Here is a 26,635-nt window from a genome sequence, read left to right on the forward strand (position 1 = left end):
ACATGTGACAAAAATCTCCTGTCCTATATGGGCAATGCGGCATGGAGGCAAAATGTTACAAAGACAAAACACTCTCGCAAAACACTCCCAAACTCATGTGAGAAATGGAGTTAAGGTCTGATGAATCCAATGGCTAAACAAAACAGGGAACCTCCAGGAACATTATTATTATTATTTTTTTGCTGTACTAGGATAAAGTGTAATTGCACATACACTACAGTAGGTGGCAGTGGTGCTCTCATCATCAGTATTAGCTTGTATGTGGAAATGTGCTTACAACAAAGGCAAATTATACTATCTATAGTCATGGAGGCGACGTGGGGAGGGGGGATGGGCGCAAAATATTTTTTTCTTCCTCTCTGGTGGGGTGGGGGGAAGCAAAAAAAGAGAGGCACTGCTTTAAATGCTTTATTCTGATTGAACATACAAAGTTGAAATGTAAACACAATTTATTTCAAGTTCATTGACAGATCTCAAATGTTTCAATCATCTAATAAACAGCAACACAGGCTTTTCACACGTTCACAAACAAAGAATTTACTGTAACGATAACAAGGTGCTTTACCCACAAGACGCCTTCGAACCCACCCGAGTGCCACTTCCCGTTGTTTCTTGTACCAACAGCTTGAAAGAAAACACGTCCTCAGTTTGTGTTGTGTCCAACCGAAGATGGATCGGCAGGTTACCACCGCCCCCGCCATCCCATAGTGACTCCACAGAAAACAACTGACTCCACAGACTACACGAGAAGCTACTGTAAGAGTTTACAACATCATCAAAAAATGCTGTTAGTGTCATTTTTGTTTTGTTTACCTGCTACACTTCCCCCCTCTCTTCGTCCGTATCATTGCACATCCCGTCATCTTATAAGTGAGGTAATCTTGAAAATGCTTTTTAGAAATGCTTTGATTTTTTTTTTATCTTTTATTTTGGGCTGTTTGTGCCTACTTGGCACAGAGATGATTAGTTTGATGAAGGTGCCCGGGAGTTAGAACCTGCTCGGATAAAAAAAAATAAAAATGTTGAAATGATTTTAGTACAAAAATTTAATAAGTGCCATCTCACAGTAAAATTATACTTTTTCCCTCCGAAGTTGATTTTAATATTAGTATCAACTTTATTTTAATTGTTTTTATTTTGGTATTTTAGATTTCTTTGCTGTTGGGAAGGTTATCAACTACTCTATGTCCAAATTTGTCCAAAATTTTTGTTGCGATTGTGAGAATTTAGTAGGAAATGGTACAAATATCAGATTTTGAACCGGATGGGCATGCTGTGCTCAAGCTACAACAAGTTGTATTTTGATGAGTTATTACTTTTGATAACATTTTTATTTTCCTCTTATTTAAGAATGCGGTACGAAATCCTACTAAATGTGCACTAGAACATCAAGCTCATTGGAATTACTTACATATTGTATGTGACTAATGACTAACTTAGCTAAACGCTAATGTCTACAATGCTAATACAACGCTCAAGATCGAGTATCATTTATCATCCTTGTCCTCTAAATGCTACATGAGTTTATTAGCTGCACTTAGCTTGATTTCTCCTCCTAAATTACACCTCTGTGCTTACGCTGCCCTTCAGGGTGAAATTTGATTCCTTTCAAGTAGTTGTACACAAAGCAATGACCCAATTGAACACACCACACATGAAAAATTCACTATGACTCATTTTTGTGTGTGTGTGTGTTTGACATGTGAAATCCATCATAAATGTTTGCTAAATCGCAAAATAATAATCAAGACAGACACTACATCTGATCTTATACGTTCAATAAAAACGTTCAAGTAAAACTGTAACTAAAATGACGTGAACTCAACAGTGCAGTGGAATCTTTTTTAACGTCTCACGACAATTTAGGAGGACATTACCCAAAAATGTAAACAGCTTAATGAGTCCAAACTGGACTATTTTCGAAGCACCCACAAACATAGGGAGTTCAATTCCCCTAGACGGGAGATAAGATTTGTTACTTAATATTCAGTGCATTATTCCAAAAAAACAAAGAAAAAAAATGTAAAAAAATCCAATGCATGGACCGCTAATTGGCATTGACATCCTATATAATTTGTGTTTGTGCAAAAAGTATATGAATTAGTAAATACAATCAAATTGGTACGCTAACATATAACTTGAAATGATTAAACAAATGATGAATGGTGAATTATGCAACACGTCAGGGTCATTTAAAGAACTGCACAAAATGAAAGATATCAGATAAGTCCATTACAAAAAGACGGCTGACACGTAATACATAAAATACAACATTTTGCAACTAAAAAGACTCCCAAGCGGATTAGGGTTGAAATATGTGTAAAAATTTATAAATCAACTCGCCCATCAAAAAAAGAAAAAAAAAAGAAGAGTGCATTACTTTTTGCACAAAATCCTATTACATTCTCATAAGAGGTTGTTGACATTCACTATTGTGTATACATTTTTCTTAATCAGTAAAATTGAAATCTTAAGATGAATACAAGAGTTTTTTTGTTTGTTTTTTAACCTGAATGGCAAAATGAAGAAAATGTAACTCGTCAAGGTAATTTAGTAGGACATTGCACAAAATAACAAATGCACCAGTTCCACAAAGATGGCCGACGCACTACCCATAAAAAAAAATCACATTTAGCTACAAAACACTTCAGACTAGTCTGGATGATTGAATGTTCGATACCACTTTTTATTCAGACCGATACCGATACTCTTGAGTAATCATCAATACTGATATCAGATACCGATACCACTAGTATATAAAATTCCCCCCAAGAAAGACCTATAAATTGCAATATAGTTTGTTTCCTTAAAATTGCATGACATAAATAGAAATATTCTATTCTTCTAATTTCTAATTTCTCGTTCCTGATTGTAAAACGGCCACACGAGGGCAGCCGATACTTGTATTCGCCACCATCATGAGTACCGATACCTTAAAATTAGACTACTATCGGTACTTGCCTATCCCTAATACTAACCAATGAATAATGCAATGCAGCACATTAATTAATTAAACGATTAAGTATTTGCATAAAGCTCACTTAATATAAATAAATGACTGTTTTGGACAAAATCCTACTAAATTCTCATAACAGGCTCATCACTAGCTGGCTGTTGACATCCACGATTTGAATGATTACAATTACAAACAGTTGAAAAACGTTCAATGATTCTCACCAAGTTTTGTACCCTGAGCTTCCTCCACTTCCCATCGGACCCCTTCCAGAACCACCAAAAACGCATGAGGTAAAGATTCAGACTTTGACTGAGTGCTACTTCCACAAAATAGTTTGAAATTGTATCATATCAAATATACCACAAAGAGAACATTCCGAAAAATAGTCACACGTAGTTTTTCCTAAAAATGGAGTTGAACTGAGACAGCATCGGGTTGCACAGTGACTCCCTCGTAGTTTGTCATTTTGGCAGCGATACTAAACAAACAATTACTTGGAATATCGTAAAAAAACAACAACAACAAAAAACAACACCACCCCAAAAATTGTAAACATAGTACCGGTACAAGAGCACAGGTGGCGACACGTGGTCAGAGAACATCGATACGTGTTGTTTTGTTGTTGTTTTTTTACTCCTCTTCCATGGACTTCTCAATCTCCTTCAGCCTGCGGACAAACTCCTGAGCCTCCCTGTCGCCCGTCCGAGCATCCAGCATCCGCATGATCGGCTTCTCTGCAGGACGGCAAGGGGGGGGGGGGGGGGAGGGGGGAATCCATAATCTCATCGCAAGTCCATACAGCGGAAAATTAGCGTCAGAATAACATTTCCAGGAAAGTATAGTTGGAATCAACAAAAACACCGGATGTTTTTGCTGTAATGTGCATCTTTTTTGTGTGTGGTGATATCAGGGTTTATTTATGATTTATGATGATTTATGACGGAAAAGGTTGCGATAACGGCGGAATCGCACAATTCAGATTTGGACAAAAATGCTCAACACACATGGCTCTTTCTTTGACTTTTTCGTGGGTGTACAATTAATAAGGGATGGGCGAGTACCGATACCAGGTATTGGTATCAGGCCGATAACCGGCCTTATTCCAAGGTATTTGTACTCGCGGGTACCCTCTTGTGGCCATTTTTATGACCAGGAAGGAGAAATGATAAGAATAGAAAACTGAAATAAATTTCTTGCAACTTTAAGGGACAAAAAATATATTGAGATATGTAGGTCTCCTTTAAAATCATCTGTCATTGTTTTACTTTTTCTTTTTGTGGTATCGGTACTTTGTATCTGTCTGAAATGAATGTGGCATTGAACATCCTTATAATGAATGATGACAAAGACGAATATGCTGACTATACTATAGAATCAATCAAATTAATTATACTAAAATGCTGCATAAAATGTAGCCTGTACATCTTTAAGCATTCAGATTTCGGAAACTCAGTATTTGCCCTACTATGGTCGTAGAATCACAAATTTGTAAGCATTATGCTTTTTTGTTGGCTTTTTTGTGTGCATAGAATTTCAAAATAATAGCGATGGCAATTATTTAAATACTAAAGATAAACAGTTGTACTATTAACACGAATACACAGCAATTGGCTATGCTAAAATCTTTCGTAAACAATGCCTACATGTATTGAAATAGCAGTGGAAATTCAGATTATAGTTGAAAATTATGGACAATTTCAATTTGGAAAGTTACAGTGGCACCTTAAAATCATCACAACTATGATGTTAAACAAAAGACACAATGACCGATATCGATTCCGATATCGGCCTGGGTTGTTATTTTTTTCAACATTAAAAAGCTCCAAGGGCTAATAGGATATTCTAGCTTGGCATGCAGTGAACACGGCACACATGAGTGAATGTTGTGCACAAGTAAAACACAAGATGCTGCATCCAAAGTCCTATATTAGCGTCGGAAATAATAGTATCGGCATGTTACTTGCAAGTACTTGCCGATGCCACTGTTTTTATGCAGTATCGAGGCCTCTGCCGATAATTGCATGATAATGCAAGTTTGTATTATTAAAGCAGACAGAACGTTTGCGTACCGCTGGGTTTGCTGCGAGACAGGTGGAGGATGAAGGGCTGCACGCTCTTGCCGGCCGCCGTGGCGTTGGGCCTCCCCGGCCAGCAGAAGTCGCTGAGCGGGGCAACGGCCTCGCCGGCAAAGTCGTTGGTGGACAGCCAGTCGTAGTCCATCACCGTGAAGGTCAAGCAGGCAAATCTGTGCCTGTACTGCTCGGGACTCACGTGGCTGCGACGAACGGATTTGGATTATTCATTCATCTATCAATTCATCAACATTTTTTACATTTGTAATACAGTAGGGCTCCATGTAAACTTATCACTATCTATCTATCTATCTATCTATCTATCTATCTATCTATCTATCTATCTATCTATCTATCTATCTATCTATCTATCCATTTCCATCCATCCATCCATCTACCCATCTATATATCTATCCATCTATTTCCATCCATCCATTTATCCATCTATCTATCTATCTGTCTGTCTTTCTATCTATCCATCTGCATCTATCCATCCATCCATCTCCATCTATCCATCCATCCATCATCCATCCATCTCCCCATCTATCTATCTATCCATATATCCATCTCCATCCATCCATCCATCCATCATCCATCAATCTCCCCATCTATCTATCTATCTATCTATCTATCTATCTATTTATCTATCTATCTATCTATCTATCTGCATCTATCCATCCATCCCTCTCCCCATGTATCTATCTATCTATCTATCTGTCTATCTATCTATCTATCTATCTATCTATCTATCTATCTATCTATCTATCTATCTATCTATCCATCTGCATCTATCCATCCATCCCTCTCCCCATGTATCTATCTATCTATCTATCTATCTATCTATCTATCTATCTATCTATCTATCTATCTATCTATCTATCTATCTGCATCTATCCATCCATCCATCTCCCCATCTATCTATCTATCTATCTATCTATCTATCAATCTAGCTATCTATCTATCTATCCGTCCATCCATTCATCCATCTATCTATATATCTATCTATCTATCTATCTATCTATCTATCTATCTATCTATCTATCAATCTAGCTATCTATCTATCTATCCGTCCATCCATCTATCTATATATCTATCTATCTATCCATCCATCCATCCATTTCCATCCATCCATCCTTGATGTTTTTTGCTGTTATTGGGTTCTATAATAACATGACAAGTGACTTCGACATAGACTTTACATTTTAAATTACTTTTCAAATAGCTCCTGTTTAATTACTTTTTGTGTTAAATCCTGTATATCCCCTGACTGGTGCAATGTTGCTAATAATAGGTGGAGAGAAAGGTAGGACTGTGCGACCTTTGTGAAAAGGAAATGGAGTGGTAAAGCAATAACAGTTGTAAAGCACATAAGCCAGCCTGGCGTGACCTTTAAATGACACGAGTTGGAAGAGGCACTCACAAGTAGAAGAGCTCGTCGAACACGGGGTGCAGCGTCTTCAGCTTTACCTGCGTGCGCTGGCTCTTAGCCAGCGGGAAGAGGTGGTGGGGACACAGCTCCACGATGACAAATGGGTCGCTGAGACCTGACATCGGATCAGGATGGGTACAAATTTCAAATGAAACCTCCTATTGTTTAAAGTGAGGTACACACATACCATTTTTGGAATGCCCAAAATTATTTTCAGACACATGAGAAGAAAAAAAAATGGCTGTGTGTGCTAATTGCTCTTTTTTTTCTTGTCTTTTTTGATTGGCTACATTCTGTTTCACATCACACTTTATGCATGACCAGGGTCGTAAATATTGAATTGTTTAGTTTTTCTCCATAGGTTTTGCACATTTCTTGAAATTGAGATGACATTTTCAAAACTGCATGCTCATTTGGCCGAACACTTACAATTGTGCACAATCAGTTCATTATCAAAAGCACACATCTATCCCAAAACTGCTCACACATGTTCACGCCAAGTTCCTTTCCCAAACAAAGAGTCGGTACAGTCACAACTGCAAAGATCCTTCTCAATTGGCTCATCTGCATTCACTTAGCGCTTTTGCCAAAAGTAAATTGGATGATTTTGCACAACTCTTTGGATCATCTGCAAAAGCTCATATCTCTCCCAAAACAGCTCACCTATGTGCCAAAATCAAACTAGTTGTCAATGCCCTCAAAATGCATTGTCCCTTTGGCATTCTGTGAGCACTGCAGGTCAAAATCATTAGATGTTTTGTCAACAAGAGAGGTGCCGCTAACAAAATACAATTAGGTTATATGTAAAATCGAGGGGGAAAGGGGATTTTATAAGAGCAGTTTTCAAAATTTGCGGTTTGACATTCTCCACTCACAGTCAAGAAAATTGCAACAGTTTTTATTCACACAAAGTTACGTACACATTAGAATGCAACAAAGGAAAGTGTAAGGCGAATTCTGTATATTCATGAAAAACTAAAACCTAATAACTACATTTATATCTAACGTACAGCGTAAATGAACAACCAACTGTTGTAACACTTTCACACAGTAAATTCTGTAGAGTAAATTTGACTATTTACTCAATTTATCTCCTACTGTTTACTTACATCGAAGGCATAGCTCAGGTGGTATTGAGGCCGTCTTCAAACCTGAAGGTTGTGAGTTCGCTCCTCAACCCTTGAGTAACTTTTTTTCCCAATTCTTTATTTTACTCTCTTCCAAGTATAAATATGAGCCTACTATAAAACTGAGTCTATTTGGCCTCACTCTAAATAGAGTCAAATTTCCTGTGCAGTCACTATCGTCACCTTCCCTCTCTTGGCCATCCATACGCTGCTCTCTGTTTGGCCAAAGGTTTTTATCCACGTCACAGCAGATATATTCCCTTACAATGCAGCAAGGAAAAAAAACTGTGTGAATGTCTCAACCATCCTCTACACCAGAGGTGGGCAATCTTGGTCCTCGAGGGCCGGAGTCCTGCAGGTTTTAGAGGTTTCTCACTTCCAACACAAGCTGATTCCAATCAGCAGGATCGTTATCAGGCTTATGCGGAGCTTGCTGATCATATATCAGCTGTGTTGGAGAAGGGCAACATGCAAAACCTGCAGGACTCCGGCCCTCGATGCCCACCTCTGCTCTACACTGATTCCCTGTGATATGCTTGACTAATTATGACAATTGAACAGATGATTTTGCATATTATGACTTACATACATGAAATCCTGCTGACATGTTTTGAAGAAGACAGCCATTCGACTGAAAAACAACTCATCCAGATCAGCAAGATCAATTCATTTGGAAAATGTGCTAAATGTGGGCACATTGTGCTAAGTGTAGGCTAAATGTACACAACCATTTGCACAGATCCACTGAGGCAATTGAGACATGTACAAAGACATTGGCAATTTGATGAAAGCAATGAGGAATGCCATTCAGTTGGCACCAATTGTTAGTTTTTTGGGGGGATTTGTCCAAGGTATTTTGAAAATGTCATCTCAGTTTGAAGAAATGTGCCAAACCTATGGAGAAAAATTGTAATATTGAAGAGTGTTGGCCAAACCTGTTTTGGGACCCTATTATCAAGACAAATTAACTTTTAACACACCTCAGACCTCAGGATAGTCTTATAAAATACAAAATAATTTAGAGTTTTTCCATCCCTGGTCAGGAAGGAGCAACACAGCTCAATTATCTTTGTGCATGCCAGAGCTTACGAGGCTGTTATAACAGTTGGTCCTCTATTTGTGTCCAACAACAGCGCAAGCTTCCTGATTGGCCATTGTTCCACTTCACGTCACAATCAAGGAGTCTGTGGTTTGCTCCAACTCTGAATTGGATGCTTTACAATCAGATCTTACAAACCCCACACCGCTCAGGATAACCCTTCAGAGACCTCCTAGAACTCGGTCGGCTTCTTGAGACTTTGGCAAATGACCGGATTGTCGTTATGTGTGTACCCAGCATAAGACAACACTGGGCTTTTACCATTGGCATCCAGCGCCATGATGTCGGCAGCATGCAGGATCTCCACGGTCAGCCTCTGCTCGGGAGCGTCGTAGTAGCACTTGACGCTGATCCGACCAAAGCGTGTATGTTTGAGGGTTTTCTGCAACACACACACACAGTTGGGGTGATATGCGCCGGCAAATGTATATGGAAGACCAAAACTGCCAAAATTCAAAATAAATAAATGACTAAAAGTGAAAATAAAAATGGATATAAATTTTTTTTTTCGAAAATGAAATCTCCAAAAATAAATTTTTATATATATATATATATATATATATATATATATATATATATATATATATACAATTATACATAAATAAATAGATACATTTGTATTTAATTTTTGAATTATATATATATATATATATATTTTTTTTAATTTGGGCAGTTAAAATAAAATGTTATTCAAATGAGAGGGCGGTCCTAAGCGTGTCTTGGGATGGACTCCGCCGTTGCAAACTACCTTTCATTGGTCGAGTGAGCAGCTTATGCGTACATTTATGGAGGATCAAAACTGCCAAAATTCTAAATAAATAAATGATTAAATAAATAAATAAAAGACTAAAACAGTATACAGTACAATAATAAAAAAAAAAAAAAAAAAAAATATATATATATATATATATATATATATATATATATAATTTTGTTGTTGTTGTTGTTTTTATTATTTATTTTTCTGGATTTAATTTTCAAATGATATTTTTTTATATCAGTTTTTGTTTTCACTTTTAGTAATTTATTTAGTCATTTATTTATTTAGAATTTTGGCAGTTTTGGTCCTCCATCAATGTACGGATGAAGCTTTTTGGAAGTTTTTGTCTTTCCATTAAGACAACAACAACATTGGCACCAGAATAGCGTGCAACGAGAAGTGTCTGGCGTCCGCATCGATGCCCGGCGAGGCGAAACACACCTGCAGGGAGATCTTTTCCAGGTAATACTGTTCGATCAGCTCGAAAGAGGAACTTTTGTTCATCTTCAGCTCCTCCTCCATGGTCTTGCGGGGAAGGAGGACATGTTTGCAAGGAAGGACAAAGATGAAAGATTTTCTTATTTGCTGTTTGTGTTAATTTACACTCACCTCCAAAATTGACAATGAGTGTTGCAATTATATTTCTGTTCTGTTAATTTTATCTTGACTTACAGTGAATGGAAATGTTGTTTTTTAGCATGTGTAAAATTTCCCTTCAACAATTCCAACTTTAGTAAACGCTCTGTAACCAGAGGTATAGTGTAATTTGCGCCCAGGCATAATACACATTAGACAAGCATTAGCATAATGTATCTAATGACCTTGTAGTCTCCACTCTTCATATCTTCAAGGCACAGACCGTTTCCTTGGAGGAATTGCAATAAGGTCTACCAATGCAGAAAAATATGGGAAATTCAGGGACACATTTGCACAAACGGTGGTAAAACTTCACATGTGTGAAAACAGCCGGTGCTGACCTCAACAGTGTACTGGAAACGATTGTAGAACTCCACCTGAACACCTCGGTTCTCTGTGACTGAATCCAGGATCATGCGCAGCAGCAGCTCCCACAAGCTCTGCAGAACCCTAATGGGTTAAACATATGACACTGAATTCAGAGTCTCTGGAAGTCCCCAATAACACCACAAAAAGTTGCTGGGTTTGCTTGATTTTTGTAATAGTCACTAGAAAGGAATATGGTGAAATTATCGAGTATTGACTGTTCATAAGCTCCAGTCTGTTACTGCACTTTTGCTCACTAGAAAATTGCAGCTCAGTCAGTAGGCTTGACTGGAGTCAGGACAGCCATTGATATCCACGTTCACTATTACTTGTTTCGCTTTTATTTTGAAGTTGACAGTCGCGGTGCATTTTATAGTAGTCTATGATCAACTGATGTGTTGTGTTGTGGCTTGACTAGGCTGTCCCGCTAACCGCTAATGACAACATTTGCGTTGCGTGGTGAGACGGTGGCTGAATACGTCACAAGAAGGCTGTTGGCTTCGATGTTTTTGTTTGTGTCATTGCGTTGTGGCTTCAATGGTTCATTAAAATATAGTACTGTACGTCCTTATGCAAAAGCGGTCTGTGGTGCAAAAAAAAAATAAAAGAATAGACACCAGACGGCTGTTCTCAGCTAGCTGATTAAGGAGGTATTATATTGCTAGTCAGAGGTGGGCAATTATTATTATTTTTTTAATGACCCATTCATGAATGAATTTAATGTATTTTATAAAACATGTTGCATTGCTTTAATAATTTGCCATTGTGTAACCCCATGTTGTAATTAGGAAAGAAAAACTGAATACTAAAACAAAAAAGTTTATTCAGTTACATTAAAGGGACATATATACACATATTAATGATAAGTCACTATTTAATTAACATTCACAAAAAACATGTCTACATACAGTGTCCTTTTTCCCAACCTATATTTTTAAAGGTTGCTGACATTATGAGCACAAACCTCTGTTAGCCGTTCTTAGGATTTCAGATTATGACCAGGGCAAATTCCTATCAGCGTGAGTGTGTAGGAAATGGTGCTTAACAAGAGGACCAGAGTTGGCGTTAGACTGGTGCTTTTCTTTTTTTCCCCTTCTTTAATTTCCAATAATTGCTATTATAAAGAAGAAGTAATTGATTTTTATGAACATCTTCTAGTTACACTGAGTAGCTTTTGCTCCACCCCCAAAGCCATAGTCTGCATTAGCGAAAGACGCAAAACCAAGCAATTTCAAGCAGAGTTTGCGGTATGTTTTTATCCTTTGTGTATTTTGACGGAATAATGTAAATGAGCTTTTAACTCTTTGACTGCCATGGACGTTAAAAGACGTCAAGTAAAAACCTACGGAGGGCCGCCAATGACGTTAAAAGACGTCATCCAATTTTTTATATTTTTTTGAAACGGGTGGTGGAAAGCCTTGGCCATCTGTGGTGAAAGTTTCAAGCAGATCTAGTTAGCCTAATGACTATTTTTGGCCCCTAGATGGCAGCAATGACTCTCTTTTGACAAGATTGGGTAGGCGTCAGTAGAAGACGTGAGGCGGAGCTAGAGGGGACAATGGCTGGGGAAGGGAAGAGAACATGGCGACCGGTTGCAAGCAGCTCACGCTCGAGCAGTTTTTTTCAAAGACGAAAAGCATCGACCAACGCTAAAGAGCACATTGATGATGACGATGATCATCATCGATGATGATGATGGTGACTCTGAGGTTGGAAGCATTGACGCGGCAGTAGAAGACGTGAGGCGGAGCTAGATGGCTGAAGAAGCAAACAATGGCGACCGGTTGCAAGCAGCTCACACTTGGGAATTTTTTTCAAAGACGAAAGGCATCGACCAACACTAAAGAGCACATTGATGACGACGATGATCATCATCGATGATGATGATGGTGACTCCGAGGTTGACGCTGAAGTTGCAAGCGTTGACGCGGCGGCTATGACGACGTCATAAAGGTTCACCGGCTAGCGATGCTAACACCGGAAAACGCGGAGCACAACCGAGCACGCTCAGGCGGACGTTCAATCGGACGACGAAGAGTGCCCCGACTCCAATGCATATTCATAGGAGGAGTGGGTACAGTCTGCTACTTGCTATTCCCCGGAAAAAAAGGCCGTCAAGAAAGTGTAACGTCTGCATGCGAAAGGAGCCATCGCAAGTGAAACTAATCTGTTGTGCAAATCCTGCTGCGTCTCCTTGCACGCATGGGAGCGTTACAAAAAGAAAAACTGTATTTGAAGCATCCACATAATTGTAAATAGTACCACAGTTGCACACATTTGTAAATAGTTTGCGAAATTGTTTTGTCAAATTGTTACACTGTTGAATGGAAATAAACGTATTTTGCAACCAAAAAACACTTTTTCATTGTTGGTGATAACGTTTTACAGAAGTAAAGCACTATTTAGGTGTTTGTGGCATCATTCATGGACAAAAAAGTGTACAATTCACTAGAATGCATGAAATAACATCGTTTCACAAAAAGCTCTTTTTCTCCGCTTTTTGTTTCAAAACAGAGCATTTCGGTGAAACTAACCATTTTCTATTGTTGATTACTGAAGAACGGAATAAGGTAGAAACAAACTTTTTTTTCTGATGAAAGATGAGAGTTCAATCTTTCATTTGGTAGTATGTGTGTTTCCATAGTCCAAACACAACATTTTCTGTGGACCTTGAAAGATCAGTTAAAATGCTTAAATCGGCTGGCACTGGCGACATCCCGTTTCTGAAAACGTCTGGCAGTCAAAGAGTTAAGAGACATGGAAACTGTTTTAAATAGTGAAAAATGTCTCTTTTAAATATATAATTTACATTTTGCATTATCAGGTGGTTTTATGATTCTGTGCTACCTTTGCAAATCATTGGCAGCGCAAACACATACACACATACACACACACACACACACACTGAGGAAAGACAATTAGGTAGAAGCTATAATTATAAATCATAATGGTTATGCTAATCACACATTGTCCCTGTTATAATAAAAATATTTAGAGGAAGGGGGAGGCAAGATGCAGTAATTACCGGATGAGGTTGTCCTTCACCAGCGTGTCCGTGAGGATGACCACGGTGTCCTGCAGGTACTTCATGAGGGGGGCCACGGCCTGGTCACAACAACGTGAACACACACAAGTCACACACGGCCATAAAATGCAACAAATTGACTTGAGTGCTTACGTCATCGTTGTTGATGGAGTCAGGAGACAAACTGATGTGCTGGATATAACGCCGAAGCTCAGGCACCATCTACGACAAAACGTGTCAATATAAAATACAGTGGACCATGATGTGCATATAATAATATATAACTGTTAAAGAAATAGCAAATAGAAATATGGCTGCATATGTTTGTCATTGATACAGTAATTTCATAATAATTCATCAAATTTAATTCAAATGAAAAAGATGTACTGCACTGTAAGAAACGTGTGTGATATTGATTTGTGTTGAGGTTACATTTTTCTGCCATTAGATGGCATAATTGCATTTGCAAGACGTTGACAGCTTTTCATACTAAGAGCTATCTAATGTTTAATATTAAGTAACTTGTAAAATGCTGCACATTTTTTAAATTGTAAAATAACAGGTGTAGGTTTATCAATTCAATGCATTGTTCTATTTTTTAATCAATTGTGTAGTCAAAACTTAATTAAAAAGAGTTTTTGGTCAATTCGTGTAGATGCAAAAGTGAACACTGAGCTGTATTGCTTAAAACAAGCAGTCAAGTAGGATCAATTAGGACAAATTGGTAGCTTAACTAACCACTGAAATGGACCAATGAAATGAGAGGTTTGGCGAAGAAAATGTGTATCACTGACTCACACAAAACCACATCACTTTAGTCTTACCCAGGTGAACACATACAGGTCAGTCATGCTGAGAGAAAGAGAAATCTCAGGAGACCTCAGGAAGTAGGTAGTGACAGCACATCTGTCTGGGGAAAGCTATAAAGTCATCTAAAAAATTTTTTAGCTTCATCATTCCACTGTGAAGCAGATCATCTGCAACTAGAGAACACTGAAAATTACTAAAATCCTGCTTAGAATTGGACGACCTTCTAAAAATATCAGCAAGAACCACAAGAAAAATGATAATTCAGGTAAAAATCCAACTCGAACATCACATCGAGGGATCTGCAGAGCTCTTTTGCTGCATCTGGGACACGTGCATGCTTCAACAATCAGAAGAAAAGTCAATTGACAAGGCTTTCATGGAAGGTTTGCTAGGTAGAAGCTCCTGCTCACAAAAAAAGATCAAAGCTGCCCATCTCAACTTTGCCAGAGAGTACCTGACAAACCTGAAGCTTTTTGGAAGTCCCTTCTGTGGACAGATGAGTGTGTGTTGTGTTTGGTCACAACTAAAACAGTCATGTTTGGTGAAAAATCAACACTGCATACCAGCAAAAAAAACCTTCACCCTACAGTGAAGCATGGGAGTCAAAATGTTAAATTCTGGGTTGTCTTTTCATCCTCAGGACCTGGACAACTCCACATAATCCAGGGAATCATGAATTCAGAGGAATATTGTGAAATCCTGGAACATAACCTGAAGCCGTCCTTTGTGAAGTTACAGCCTGGTAGACGATGGATCATGCAACATGACAATAATCCAAAGCATTCCAGCAATACAACCAAGGAATGTCTGAAGAACAACAAGATTCATGTTCTGGATGTGCCCAGTCAAAATCCTGACTTAAATTCTTTCGAAATACTGTGGTGGGACCTCTCTCAACTGGCTGCATTTTGCAAGGAAGAGTAGCAAAAATACCCCTAAAGTAGATGTGAAAGACTGATAAGTTACTAAAGAAAGTGTTTGGATGAAGTTCTCATTGCAAAAGGGGGTGCAATGTCCGATTAAGTGAGAGGTTCACATATTTTTGCACCCATGAAATCTGAGTTTTTCTTAAATCTGTTGTGATTCTGCGTCACCGCCACCTGCTTGACTTTTTTTATTTGCTTTCCTCAGTTGCCTTGACGACGGTGGTGAGCAGAGCCGACGCACCTGCGGCGTGTGATTAATTGGCCTGTTTCTGTAAATACAATTGTGGTCTGCTCTCTGGGATCCAGCACACACACACATACACCTGACAAAATCACCAACTTTTGCAGTTACGGCTCCTCCTCCACCCGGAGCCGTCCAGTCCACCAGCTCCGCTGACGAGGCGATACAGCTGGGGGGAGGCCGTCTCACGCTACTAAAGAGACAACGGCGGGTCGCCGCCCGCCTGTGCTACTACTGTGGTATGCTAGGACACCAGGTGGCGGAGTGCCCATCCCGACAAGAGGGCCCACAACGCGTCCACTAAGGTCCATCCTGGAAATCAGAACTGTGAGTACCAGCCGGCAGACAGGGGGCGCCCGGTCACTCGAAAGCAAACGACTGCGACGGCAGGGGGAGGTGTCGGGTTATGGAGAGAGGGCCGAGATTTTGGCTCTGGTGGATTTAGGGGCCGATGACTTTTGTAGACTATCTAAGTGGTGAATAAAGTGAAATGCGCAGTGTTCGCACTAGACAAACCACGTATGGTTCATGACCTTGATGGTTGTCGACTCATCGTGGTTACACACACCACAGACGCCCTTCATCTTTGCGTTTCGGGAAACCACGTGGAGGATCGTAAATTCTTTGTAGCTAACATGCAACGGGCCCCTGTCATGTTGGGTCAACCATGGTTAAAACTACACAACCCGGACATTGATAGGAGTAAACCTGAGATCACAAACTGGAGCCTATTCTGCATGCTAACTGCCTCAGGTCCGCTACTCATGCACATTCCACCCTTACAAGGGAAATCAAGCCTCCGAATCTAGAAAATGTACCTAATGAATATCATGACTTACACCTATTTTGTAAAGATCGTGCATAGTCTGTACCAAATTTCCAAGCCTGAGCAGCAGGCCCTGCTAGCTTCGGGGTTGGTTCGTCCATCCACCTTCCCAGTGGGGGCTGGGGGGTAGTGTTCTGTGTCAGCATCACCGCCACCCGCTTGACTTTTTGATTTGCTTTCCTCAGTTGCCTTGATGATGGTGGTGAGCAGAGCCGACCCACCTGCGGCGTGTTATGATTAGTTGGCCTTATAAGCCGAGCCACTGCGGACAGGTGACGTTGAAGTATTCTCCTTGCTACCTTGTTTGCTGCTTACGACGACTTCTAAGTCCAGGTTTTGCTAAGTATACTCACTTTGTATTGTTACCCGTTTAGTTTAGTATTTTTCCGCAGCAGCTTAGACCTCTTGCGCGCTTTGTTGATACTTGATTATTACGTTTTAAGTTAACCTTATTGTGTATTGCAGCCTTTTGTACTAGTGTCCACGGCTCGTCACGTGCGCTTTCGTTTGACTCTTCTTATATTTTACTATGATACAGTCTCCTGTGTGTTTTTGCCACGCTCCTTATTTTATAAAATAAATCTTGTAGAACTTTTTCTGTAAACACAATTGTGGTCTGCTCTCTGGGATCCAGCACACGCACGCGCGCACGCACACACACGCACCTGACAAAATCACCAACTTTTCTCAATAATAAATGACAATATTATCATTCTTTTTGTCTATTATTTTCAATGTCAGCATTGTCGATTGGGGTATGACTAAATATTTAATAAGGTTATTTTAATATTTTATTTAAAAAAATCTGACCATGCCTGCAGGGTTCACACACTGCAGCACACTGTATATGTATATAAACCCAGAAAATTCTGAACCCCACCCACGAGCAAAGTTGCTTCAATTGGTAACACGCTATTGAATTAAGTTAATCCAAAGTGAAAATACTAAATTTAATTAATTATGAGTTTATTAAACTTAATATACTCATTTGAATTAAGTTATTACATGTCACACTTTGGTTTGTAACTTTGAATAGCCACAGTATTGTTTTAGTTAATGAGTGATTTTTGTTTTGTTTTGTCTGCGTCTTGGACCATACTGGCCTAAGTGTACTGACACAACGTAGCAGTTTTAGAACCCAGATGCAGAGATAGAGGTTGAGGCTAAAGCAGCTTTTATTAAACAAAACAAAAAAGTTCCTCGTTGAGAGGGAGAAAACAAAAGCTATTCAAAGTTAAACTAAAGGCGCTCCAAAAGGGAGGAAGTCTAAACTACAATCAAAACAAAAATCACTCATTAACTTAAACAATACTGCGGCTATTCAAAGTTACAAACCAAAGTTCTCTCAAGGAACAGGGCAACAAGGCTGTGGACAGTAACTGGCTTTAGTGGCTCTGACGAAAACACTTCGGCACAAGACAGGGGAGACGCAGACCATTTAACACATGAGGGTAATGGGAAACAGGTGGACACAATCAGGAATCAGGGTTGACACTGACGCCACACGAAGAAGGGCAAGTGACCTGAAACGAGAGGAGTCAGAATTTTCAAAATAAAACAGGAAATGACAAGACAACCTCACCGCGGTGTGACATTACAAAGGTAATCCAAAGTGAGTACATTAAGTTGAATTCATTATGAGTTCATTAATTATTAGTTTAATGAACTCATAATTAATTCAACTTAATATAATAACTTTGGATTAACTTAATTCAATCGTATGTTACCAATTGAAGCGATTTTTTGTTGGTCAACATATCATTTTGTAATCTTAAATTGGTTCAACAATTATTTTTAGTGTGCGCCACTCATATCTGAAAGCATGACTGCAATACAAAGCCCAAATGTATTCAATTAAAAAAACAGAATACGATGATTTGCAAATTATTTTTTAATTATATTCAATTGAATACACTACAAATAAATTATATTTACTGTTCAAACTGATATTGTACCTTAATATTTTTTTGCAAATATTTACACATTTTTAATTTGATTCTTACAACGTAAACAAAAAAAACCCATTAGGACCGGGGTATGTTTAACACTCAAAAATCATTTGGGAACTGAGGACACATCATATTTTGCGCCTTGAAATTCAAATCATTGTGTGAGTGAGACACGTGTGCTTGCACCTTGTCCGTAAGCAGCGCGATGAGGCGCTTGGCTTCCCTCTGCAGGTCCAGGTCCATGTTGAAGAGCTGCCCGTTGAGGGCCTTGAACACCTGCTCCTTGCCCTCGGCACCGCACGACTCCTCCATGGCGCGCTCCACGCCCGGCCAGTCCAGGTCACGGGGCAGGTGGCCCAAGAAGACGCGGACATGTTCAACGTCATTGAGGGCCACGCACAGCTAAGCGGGAAGCGACGAGGAGTGCAGGAGGAGAAAGAGAGAGAAACAGAGCGAAGGTGGAGAGAAGGCTGAAGGAAAAGAAGCAGGGCTAAAAAGAGGGCAGGGTGCCGCTGTGAATGACCGACAGGCAGCAACTTGCTTTTTTAGTGTCAACACATCACATTCTCGTCATCCTGCTGGGACACAAGGGGCCCTCGCTGCCATTTATCGCACACGTCAATGCGCCTCGCTACGAGCGTTACCTGAACTATGAAGCTCTTGTGGTCCCGGCCCAGCTGGCACCTCTCAATCTTGCGTGTCAGCATCTCCGAGTAGCACACAGCCTCGCTGCAAAAGTTCTGAGAAAAGTAGGTCTGCCATTAGTCATACGGCTGCAAAAAAAAAAAAATCATACATTAAATTTTTTTGGGGACTCATTTGCTCCCAAAAACGTATGGAAATGTTTTTATGTTGTTGTTTTTTTAATGCTAGAGCATACAGAAGGCTTTGATGCAGCCTCTGACCTGAAGAGGCCGCTTAAAGCAATGGTAGTTATTACATAAAACAGCCAGCATGTGGCAGCAGAGTATAAAAGATCAACCAGGGCCTTGAAACAAGCTAATTTACCCACAGTTTTAAATAGATTTGTGAATAATGAGGAAACTTAGCTATATTCTAATGCCAATTGCTGCAAAATAGAAACAGAGAGAAATATACTTATTTTTTCCTGATGAAAGAAGAGACTCGGTAGGTTCCATGTTTTTATAGCAACACAATATTCTGTGGGCCTTACAAAATCAGTCAAAATCCAGTAAAACAGCTGGGAGCAAAGGGGGGTTGCTTCAGTGAAAATGGCTGGGAGTGAATGAGTTAATGGCTAATTAATACCCTTATTGAATGACCAAAACATTTGCTGTTAGTATTTATTTATTTTTTGTGAAAACAATTAAAATAAAAAGAAATTCCCACTCATTCCCTCTCAAAAGCAAAATAGACTTTTACAGTGATTTTTGCCTGTGCTGTGGATTCCTCAAACAATCGGCATTCTAAAATCTAATGAGCATGTTATGGAGTGCACGGTACTCACGTCGGTCAAGCGTGTGACGAAGATGAACGCGCCCGCAGAGTCCGGCCAGGCCAGCTGGAGCCAGATGTCTCGGACTTGTCGGAAGCAGGACGTCACTTCCAGCGCCGAAGAGCTGTGCTTGGCCTGCTGCACCGCTTCCATCTGAAACCAACAGTAGCTGTCATAACATACATTATACACATTACAGTATGTAATTCATTCATAATGGACAACCCTTGTGAGGATTAAGCGGTTCGGAAAATGGATGAATGGATGGAACCACACTGAAAAAAAGATTTCATTTTGAATTTACTTACTTTGAACATGTACATCAGTTGAATGCAATTAAAACGCGTACAACTGATGTGTATCATTATTTTAAAGGGGATGAAGGGAAAAATACATCGGTTTACCACATTTAAATCATCAATGTGCGATGACTTTTCAGTGCACGCATAAGCAATGTACTATGTACAGTGTATATGTAATTTTAGTGCTTTTTCACTTTTAATGTGGGTTTACTATCTGTTAAGCTTTATAAGTATTTATTAACATTTTTCATTGATTTGTATTATATAATAATTTATAATAATAATAATAATAATAACAATAATAATAATAGTTAGATTCCATATCTCACCCAATTAAAAATAAGTATTTATATTTATAAACACCTTCCTTATTAGTTTGTTTGCATAATTATTATATTAAAAAATATATTAAATAATTTCACATCAATACATGTATTTTATTATTTTTTATATTCACTGTATTTCTCATAATTCTTAACATATTTAAAATAAAATAAAAACTCCCATTATTTCAAATATTCAGTCCAACTTGAAATAGTCCTACTTTTTACATAAATATATGACAACTTCATTAAAATTGTGACTGGTAGTGTGTGTGTGTTTTTTTTGTTTTTTTTACCTTTGACCCGAGTCATCTCAAATATCATGTCTGTGAAAAACAACAGGGATATTGCTTTATTGCATGATGTTTGGAGAAGAATCAGTAGTAAATTTGTTCCTGGAAGAGCACTGAAAATGAAAAGATTTATGTCCGTTTCTTGGTCACAGTGAATCAATCACAAAATGTGACCCTAATGGAGCAGCCGATGAGGAGCTGTATCGCCATGGTTACTGCACTTGAGGACAGAGCACTAAATCAGGGGCAGGGCGTCTTACCTTGTCCGTCTCCACCGCTTTGCAGATCCTGTCACATGACCTGTCGTGAACAATCTGTAGGAACTTGTGAATGGACGACTTGAACCAGTTGTGAAATCCGGTCAAAGCCAACATCTTTGCATCTCTGCGGAGGAGGAGGATGAAAAAAAGACAACAAGCAACAAAAGGATGACTCATCGCGTGTACGAACAAAAGCATTGGGACACTGGTTAAATGAAAGTAAGTGAGCTGCAGCTTTGACGGACTTGAGAGGAAGAAACTCCCGGAAGCCTTTAAGGTTCTTCAGAGACACGAAAAGCTCAAAGACGGACTCGCCCATCGTCTGCGTCAGTTTGGAACATTCCTGCTCCAGGGTGCCGCAAAGCCTTTCCATGGCCACGTTAACATCATCGGCCACCTGTAAAAAGAAAAAGGGGAAAAAAGTACAAATGCTTTGTAATAGTTTGGATTAGATGTCAAACAAGTTCTCAAGTAGGCCTTCCTTGGTTAGAACGTTTAATAAATTAAATGAAATAATGATATAGTCATTGTATAACACAGCACCAGTTGGTGGCGTTAGCTACTAATGGCTACCAGCTAGCTAGTGATCAGTATAGGCAACAGTCATTGGACTGTTTTTCAAAGAGGGTTGAATAAGTAAAAATGACTCTCCACATTTTAAAGATGACAGCCTGACACAGTTGAGGTTCCTACCGATACAATTTTAACAAAGCAGGCTTACTCAAATGTGCTGTGTTAGCCAGCAAATGTGCTACTGTGGTTCTGATTTGGCTTCATTCCATAGCCCAAAATTTCACCTCGCTTCTCAAGTTTAAAGACAAGAAAATACCGTTGGCTGCTATGGACAAAAACATTATTGATTATCTAAAAAAGACCACCAATTGGTTGTTCATTATGAAGTAAAATGTCTTATTTTCGCTCGAGTTTTCAGAATTGTTCTTTAACCAACAAAAACATATTTTATCCGAAAAATTGAAAATTCGATAGAATTTTTATTAGGATACATGATTAAAATATTTGGTAGCGTCAGCCCTTGTTTGTGTACAAACAGTTGCCTTTTTTTCAAAATGTGTTTGTGAGCAAGCGATTTTGTATTTTGCCTGATGGTGATGTAACAGTTGGACTAATTTACGTATTAGCGTCGCCACACCGGGTCAAGGAACTGTGGTTACGCCCATATTGCTTTCCAAAGTCTCACATTTACTCTGTTTTCAAAGTAAGGACACAATTTTTAACAGTGGTTCTACAATGACACGTGGAAAAATTCAACTGTCAAAATGTGTGACCTTAGGTTTTCAAAGTCATGTAAGGCAAAATTGTATCTTTGGGAATCGTTAGAATGTGTGAACCATATGAATGTTTGTGAGTGTTTGCGAAGGTAGCAAATCTTGATTTGCCAACATTTTTTATGTTTTTTTATGCTCGAAGGAAGTTTTAACATGTTCAAAATTTTCTTTGAACATGTTAAAAATGTCCTTGCGTCAAAAAATAAATAAATAAAAACAGAAACAGAAAAATCGGCATTCGCTACCTTCACAAACACTTGCAAACCTACGTCCCTCAGTGAGATACGGGCTTTAGATTTCAAAGGAGAGGTTAGGGTTTCAAAGTAGCATGGGTAGGGTTTCAAAAGGGTTTTGGACTAGGGTAGGGTTTGAAAGTAAGGTTTTGATCGAAGAGTTAGGTTTTCAAAGTGGAGTTTTGAACTAGGGCTAGGCTTTCAAAGGGTTGGGGTTTCAAAGTAGGGTTTTAAACTAGTAGGGTTTTGATTCTAACTAATTTACTCCCAAAAACGTATGAATATGTTCTATTTTAAATGTTTTAAGTGTGTCCAAAGACATATTTATATGTTTTTTATGTTTGTTTTGTTTATGCTAGAGCTTTGATGCAGCTTCTGAACGGCAGAGAACAGGTGAAGCAACGGTAGTTATTACAAAAACGGCCAGCAGGTGGCAGCAGAGTATAAAAGATCAATCAGGGCCATGTTGGAACAAGTTCTTTTCCCCAGTGTTTTTAACAGGTTTGTGAATAATGATAAAACGTAGCTATATTCTAATGCTAATTGCTGCAAAACGGAAACAGATACAAATATACTTTTTTTCCTGATGAAGGAAGAGACTCTAATCTTTCTTTTAGTATGTACCATGTTTTTAAAGCAATAGAACACAATATTCTGTGGGCCTTGCAAAATCTGTCAAAATCCGAAAACAGCCGGGAGCAAAGGAGGTGGCTTCAGTGAAAATGGCTGGGAGTGAATGAGTTAATCAAGGACAAATTATTGTAAATCAGTCTCATGTTCTGTAATTCTTTCCGAATGTTTTTATTCAATAAGACATTACTATATTATACTGTATATGGTATTAGTATTATGTATATAAAAAATGCCATTATTATATTTCTTATTTGGCTGATTAATTGACTACTAGACAGTTATTCTGTTGGCAACGGCATAAAAAAATCTACATAAGCCGGGCTATAACTTTTAGTATAAGATAAAAACCCACCTTGGCATGTTCCGTAAATATCCCTTGACGGTTATCTGCCACCTACTGAACTTAGCATATTTAATTGATTTTGCTACCACAACAGCATTTTGCCAGCAAGATGCTAAATGATGACTTGATATGTATGCTTTAAAAGAGCCACAGTTGTGCAGACCTACCAGCTTCTCCAGCTGCCTGTAGGACACGCTGAAGAAATCTACCTTGACCGCACTGCAGCAACAAAGACACACCAGGACGTCATTATTAATGGGAGTAAAAGTCAGAAAAAGTTACAGCTTCAGGTGTACCTGTAGAAGAGTTTGTTGTAGATATTCTGTGCTCTCTGCATGTCTGTGCAGACGGCGTCCACCACCACAACCAGTTTTTTCAGGTGCTCCTCCAGCGACTACATCCAAAACACACATGAATTTTGTTCTGTACAAAATAATGCTGAGAAGTTTGCCTCTTGCGTGCACGTACCCCATCATCTGGCTTGTACTGCGCAATTAGGTTCTCGTACCACTCAGAGGTTCCTTTCTGTTGAGAAGACGAAGGCATTTAAAGTAGTGGTCATTCAAATCAAAGTCAAGCTCATTAAAAGGACTCCAGAGCAACAATTCCACTTTCACTCTCGTTACCTTCACGGCAGATGTGATGTCCAAGTGCAGCTCGTTACGCAGGGGGCAAACAGTCTTAAACGCCCGCATGTTCTGCATGTAGCCGATCCCCCTGGTACACACAAAAGTGTATACATGCAGAGGGTGAATTAACACGCGAAAAAAAGTTTGGGTTGTTTTCCTATAGCTCCTATTGGGAGCTGTTCATTTTGAGCAGATTGTATTACTTAATGTTGAGTTTATTATTTTGACCCAGCATATTGGGTTGAAGATTGGCTGTTTTTTGTGTGTGTGTGTGTGTGTGGGGGGGGGGGGGGGGGGGTACTTTTGTTGAAATCAATTCAATGTATGGTGCTGGATGGATTAGTGGGGAACACTGTTGAATTGGGACACAGAGATCAGGGTTCAAGTCTTGATCAGGGCAGATGGGTACATGCAGTAGGGTATGCGGTGACCCCCTGACAGGAGAAAGCTGCCTCTTCTTTGAAAATGTTAATAATTAAATTTGTATCATTTTTAAATACAGCAATCCTGATCATTTCTGGGTAGCTTTAACTCATCAGTATGGGTATTTTTTTTAACCATTGCTGGTTAAAATCAAAATCTTAACCCAAAATTCTGAGCCCAATCCATTTTGGACCCAGCGCTGAGATAGCTATTTCCCCCAATTTGGATTACTTTTGACGGAGCAGTTTTAAGACTGTAGTTGAGATGCTTGCCAAAGGATCGTTGTATCACACATTTTGAGGCATCTAATTACCCCCCCAAAAAGATATGGGGGAGAAAAACAACTTCTTTTTTTTACCTTGAGGCTCAATGGAAACATGTACCCATTTTGAAGCATTATTTTTTAACACTCAAACAGTTTGATGGATTAATAAAATTTGACAACTACATGGAAACTATTGCTTCAATTGTAACAATATGTAAGTCATGAGCAATGTTGCATTTCCACTGCACAATTTCAACTTAGCTCAACTCACTCAATTTAGGGCGGTCTATGCATTTCAACAACTTGTTTGATATTTGACGAACAACACTAATGGGTTGCTACGTGTAACTACGCTACTAGTAAGCAAAATATTGTACCGGCGATAAAGCCACGCGGTTCTCAGCGTGCGTTGCGCAATGCCATGCTAAACTGTTGTCTTAATTCACTGTTGAGTTACATTGTTGCTCTTTGTATTCACAAAACCCTGACTGTGAGTTGCTTCAGATAAAGTGACCTCCCGGTTTGGCTGTTATTCCCAATTGTAATCTGACGATTTACCATCTGCGTAAAATGCTAGTGTGATCATCCTACTAAAATGACCAAATCCTTCTTCTGCAGAATCTCAGTTTTTCTTGTGCAACTGATCAGCACCACAATAGGCTCTGACAGCTGCCACCCAGAGCAATAAGTAAGCTGTATGAAAACACGTGATATGAGGAGAACAATGGAGAGGAAGGCGGGTCTCCAGAATATATTTTTCGCAGTGTGAAAAACTGTTGGTAGTACCCTGAAAACACAATAGTCAAACAGTCACAGAAAAACGTAAGATGTAAAACCTGCAGGACTTTGTGCCCTCGAGTACCAGGATGGGGGAAACCTGCTCTAAAGCTGCAGAGATGGGCAACTTAGGTCCAAAAAGTAAAAACCCTGCCACAGATTGGCTTTAGCCACAGTTGCTTATATTTAATCGGCAGGTAACGAGCACGTTTAGCCGCTAGGTCAGACCTGCTTTTGTGAATGGTAAAGTGACAAAAGCAAGACGAGCCATGGAAAAGGGTCATGTTTTGTGCATGGGCAAGCGGTCTGGTGGGTGGCAGTCCCTCAGTGTGAAAAGGTCACCGCCAAGCACGGCACGTGATGGGATGTGATGCGATGGCGGTGAAGCAGCAGGGACGTTACCTCAGCATGAGCTCGTAGCGCGTAATGGCAGCGGCGCTGGTGCAGGGGAAAACCTGCCGCATGTTCTTCATCAGACACAGGCAGTGCTCTGTGTACAGCCTGAAGCTGTCTGACAACTGCCTCTCCTGGACACAGGAAGCACCCCCGAGTTATGCTGTGAGACATTTTTGGCTGAACCAAAAACCTTGATGAATGTCAGGGACGAGCTAATGAGGTGGACGTTTCCAAGTGATGACCCCGACCCCCCGCCACACACCCCATGATGTGCCCCCAGGTGGAGAACCTACCAGGTCTCCTCTCACAGAGGGAGGGTCCCACTCTGCATCGATAGCCCTCAGGAGGCGCAGCAGCAGGGAATAGCACACCCGCTGGGCTCGATGGTGGCCGCTGTAGCACTGCCAGCGACTGAGGCAGAAAACGCAACCTTTTAGCATGTTAAGCTGCTGTTTTATTTTCACTCTCGTACAATAGAAGCTCACATAATAGCCTGTTGGAGACAGGTGAGGTCCGTCTGCACAGCGTGGTGAGTTAGCACCGTCCACGCCGGTGGGCTAACCTGCCCGTTCCAGTTATACGGCTCACGCTGGCAAAAGACGTCAGGGTCACACTTCAAATTACATTTCAAGGGACGTATTGTTCAAATGTGACCTTTTAAATGCTTCCTCAAATGGTTGGATCTATGAAGAGTGTCTGCCCACCCAACAACTATGACATTCAAAAAGCGGGGGTGTCGAAATTAAGGCGTGAATTTTGAGTTGGTTTAAAGTTCCTTTATTGCCACAAATTTT

General features: G+C 39.6%; 1 protein-coding gene across 3 annotated transcripts in view; it reads right to left on the reverse strand.

Moving 5' to 3' along the window:
* Positions 1–395: 395 nt before the first annotated feature.
* The window catches only part of baiap3 (BAI1 associated protein 3), a 56,071-nt gene continuing 29,831 nt past the window's right edge, over positions 396–26,635 (reverse strand). For all 3 annotated transcript variants that reach the window (XM_077559049.1, XM_077559048.1, XM_077559047.1), the window contains 21 exons: positions 26,327–26,430; positions 26,135–26,252; positions 25,848–25,972; positions 23,978–24,068; positions 23,820–23,876; positions 23,648–23,745; positions 23,519–23,570; positions 21,102–21,253; positions 20,857–20,980; positions 19,691–19,831; positions 18,867–18,962; positions 18,409–18,624; positions 13,624–13,692; positions 13,471–13,550; positions 10,421–10,529; positions 10,265–10,330; positions 9,885–9,968; positions 8,945–9,065; positions 6,449–6,572; positions 5,026–5,231; positions 396–3,690 (listed from right to left, as the gene is read on the reverse strand). In XM_077559049.1, coding sequence (XP_077415175.1) covers positions 3,587–3,690; positions 5,026–5,231; positions 6,449–6,572; positions 8,945–9,065; positions 9,885–9,968; positions 10,265–10,330; positions 10,421–10,529; positions 13,471–13,550; positions 13,624–13,692; positions 18,409–18,624; positions 18,867–18,962; positions 19,691–19,831; positions 20,857–20,980; positions 21,102–21,253; positions 23,519–23,570; positions 23,648–23,745; positions 23,820–23,876; positions 23,978–24,068; positions 25,848–25,972; positions 26,135–26,252; positions 26,327–26,430 — 2,337 coding nt within the window. In that variant the 3' untranslated portion in view covers positions 396–3,586. The remainder of the gene's footprint in view (positions 3,691–5,025; positions 5,232–6,448; positions 6,573–8,944; positions 9,066–9,884; positions 9,969–10,264; positions 10,331–10,420; positions 10,530–13,470; positions 13,551–13,623; positions 13,693–18,408; positions 18,625–18,866; positions 18,963–19,690; positions 19,832–20,856; positions 20,981–21,101; positions 21,254–23,518; positions 23,571–23,647; positions 23,746–23,819; positions 23,877–23,977; positions 24,069–25,847; positions 25,973–26,134; positions 26,253–26,326; positions 26,431–26,635) is intronic.

Source organism: Vanacampus margaritifer, chromosome 2 (assembly GCF_051991255.1).
Source record: "Vanacampus margaritifer isolate UIUO_Vmar chromosome 2, RoL_Vmar_1.0, whole genome shotgun sequence".
NCBI lineage: Eukaryota > Metazoa > Chordata > Actinopteri > Syngnathiformes > Syngnathidae > Vanacampus > Vanacampus margaritifer.